The sequence below is a fragment of the Bubalus kerabau genome, chromosome 1 (genome assembly GCF_029407905.1).
Source record: "Bubalus kerabau isolate K-KA32 ecotype Philippines breed swamp buffalo chromosome 1, PCC_UOA_SB_1v2, whole genome shotgun sequence".
Lineage (NCBI taxonomy): Eukaryota > Metazoa > Chordata > Mammalia > Artiodactyla > Bovidae > Bubalus > Bubalus kerabau.
The window spans coordinates 209,626,539-209,628,563 of NC_073624.1; the positions used below are offsets into that span (position 1 = coordinate 209,626,539).

The window sequence follows — 2,025 nt, forward strand, 5'->3', positions numbered from 1 at the left end:
TTGTTACTTCCCTTACAATGTATTGGTATTGTGAGTATCTTGTAAATAGATACTGTGTCTGAGTCTCATCTATACTTGTAGCTTACAGTGCAGTATCTGGCCCATGGTCAGTCACAAATACATTTTTTAGTTTGATTTTAAATATAATTATGAAAATATGAGCACTGATAATATTAATTGAAGCTATTGTTCCATAAATTTAAGGGGGAATTTATCAGTTAGTAAAGAGGAAATGGGCTCAATGTTAGCAGAGTCTGACAAAAGTATGCTTGCCACCCCTCGAATTACTTTATTTCTGATTATATCAGTATATATATATTTAAAAGATTTATTCACTTAACTCACTTGACCATATTAGAGGCTACTGAAGAAAAAGTTATAACTTCCATTCCTTTACAGCCAAATTTCTTTGTTTAAGGGCTTCCCTGGTAGCTCAGCGGTAGAGAATCCGCCAGCAATGCAGGAGCCACAGGAGATGCGGGTTTGATCCCTGGGTCGGGAAGATCCCCTGGAGGAGGGCATGGCAACCCACTCCAGTATTCTTGCCTGGAGAATCCCATGGACAAGGAAGTGTGGCCAGCTACAGTTTATAGGGTCACAAAGAGTTGGACACGACTGAAGCGAATTAGCATGCATGCACACATCTTTACTTAATGTCTTGCCCTGCAATTCCCAGTAATCAGCTGGAAACAGTCCATTTAAATAGTGTGGGTAGCAAAATAAAAAGTGTTCTTACTTTGGGGATAAAATAAGATGCACCTTTTCTGTATGGATAATAGAACACATATTAAAATAGGTTTATCAAGCCAAAGGTGATGGAGAGAAACAATGAGAGCTCTGGAGGAGATTTCATTTTGCTTGGGTTCTCTGACCGGCCGAAGCTGGAGATGGTCCTGTTTTTTGTCAATATGATCTTTTACTTTCTGGCTGTTGCTGGCAACTCCACGATCATCTTTCTCTCCCTGGTGGACCCTCAATTGCATACACCTATGTACTTCTTCCTCAGCAACCTGTCTCTCCTGGATCTCTGCTACACAACCAGCAGCATTCCCCAGATGTTGGTCAACCTCTGGGGCCCATACAAAACCATCACCTATGTGGGTTGTGTCATCCAGCTCTTTGCTTTCCTCTCTGTGGGGGGCATTGAGTGCATTCTACTCTCTGTCATGGCCTACGACCGCTTTGTGGCTGTGTGCAAGCCGCTTCAGTACATGGCCATCATGCACCCACAGCTGTGCCTGCAGCTGGCAGCCTTCGCATGGCTTAGTGGGATTGCCAACTCCATCTTGATGTCCCCACTGACGATGTCCCTGGGGAGGTGTGGTCACCGCCACATCAATCACTTTGTATGTGAGATGCCAGCTATCATTCGAATCTCCTGTGTGGACACCAGTCGGGTTGAAGGCTTGGCTTTCTTCCTGGCCATTCCCATCGTTCTTGTGCCGCTCACAATGATACTTGTCTCCTACAGTTATATTGCAGCTGCGGTGCTGCGGATCCAGTCTGCAGCCGGGAGGCAAAAGGCCTTTAACACCTGCTCCTCCCACATGGTTGTGGTATCTCTTTTCTACTGCAGCATCATCTACATGTATATGCAGCCTGGGAATATAGCGAGCCAGGACCAGGGCAAGTTTCTCACCCTCTTCTACTGCCTAGTGACCCCCACTCTGAATCCCTTCATCTACACGCTGAGAAACAAGGATGTGAAGTGGGCCATGCGGAAGGTTCTTGGGAAAGACCTCAGCCTGTTGGATGCAGGAGGGCACTGATGTAGGCAGGCAGTACTCATCCTGAGGTTCTTTCGTCCATGAAAACTGCTCTGTTCCAGGACAATAACAACACACAATTCCTTGTATAATGCTGAAATGTTATAAAGCAGGGTCTTCTCTCTTTCAGGGGCCCTTTACTCAATAACTTGTTTCCTTGCTTGCAGATGGACAGACCCTCTATTTTCTGCAAAATGACAGAGTTATTATAGTTACAAAAGATAATGTGCCAGCTAATCACAAAGGAAAATGTACTCCT

The 2,025-nt window shown here is 44.9% G+C and overlaps 1 protein-coding gene across 1 annotated transcript; it reads left to right on the forward strand.

Annotated features, from left to right (window-relative positions):
* Window positions 1–607: 607 nt before the first annotated feature.
* Window positions 608–1,769, forward strand: LOC129626623 (putative olfactory receptor 2W6). The gene has a single exon (XM_055545891.1). The coding sequence runs from the start codon at window positions 816–818 to the stop codon at window positions 1,767–1,769; it is 954 nt and encodes a 317-aa protein (XP_055401866.1). The 5' UTR covers window positions 608–815.
* The last annotated feature ends 256 nt before the right edge of the window (window positions 1,770–2,025 follow it).

Excerpts from the sequence above, each read along its gene's own strand:
- LOC129626623 (XM_055545891.1), top strand. The coding sequence starts at position 816 with ATGGAGAGAAACAATGAGAGCTCTGGAGGAGATTTCATTTTGCTTGGG.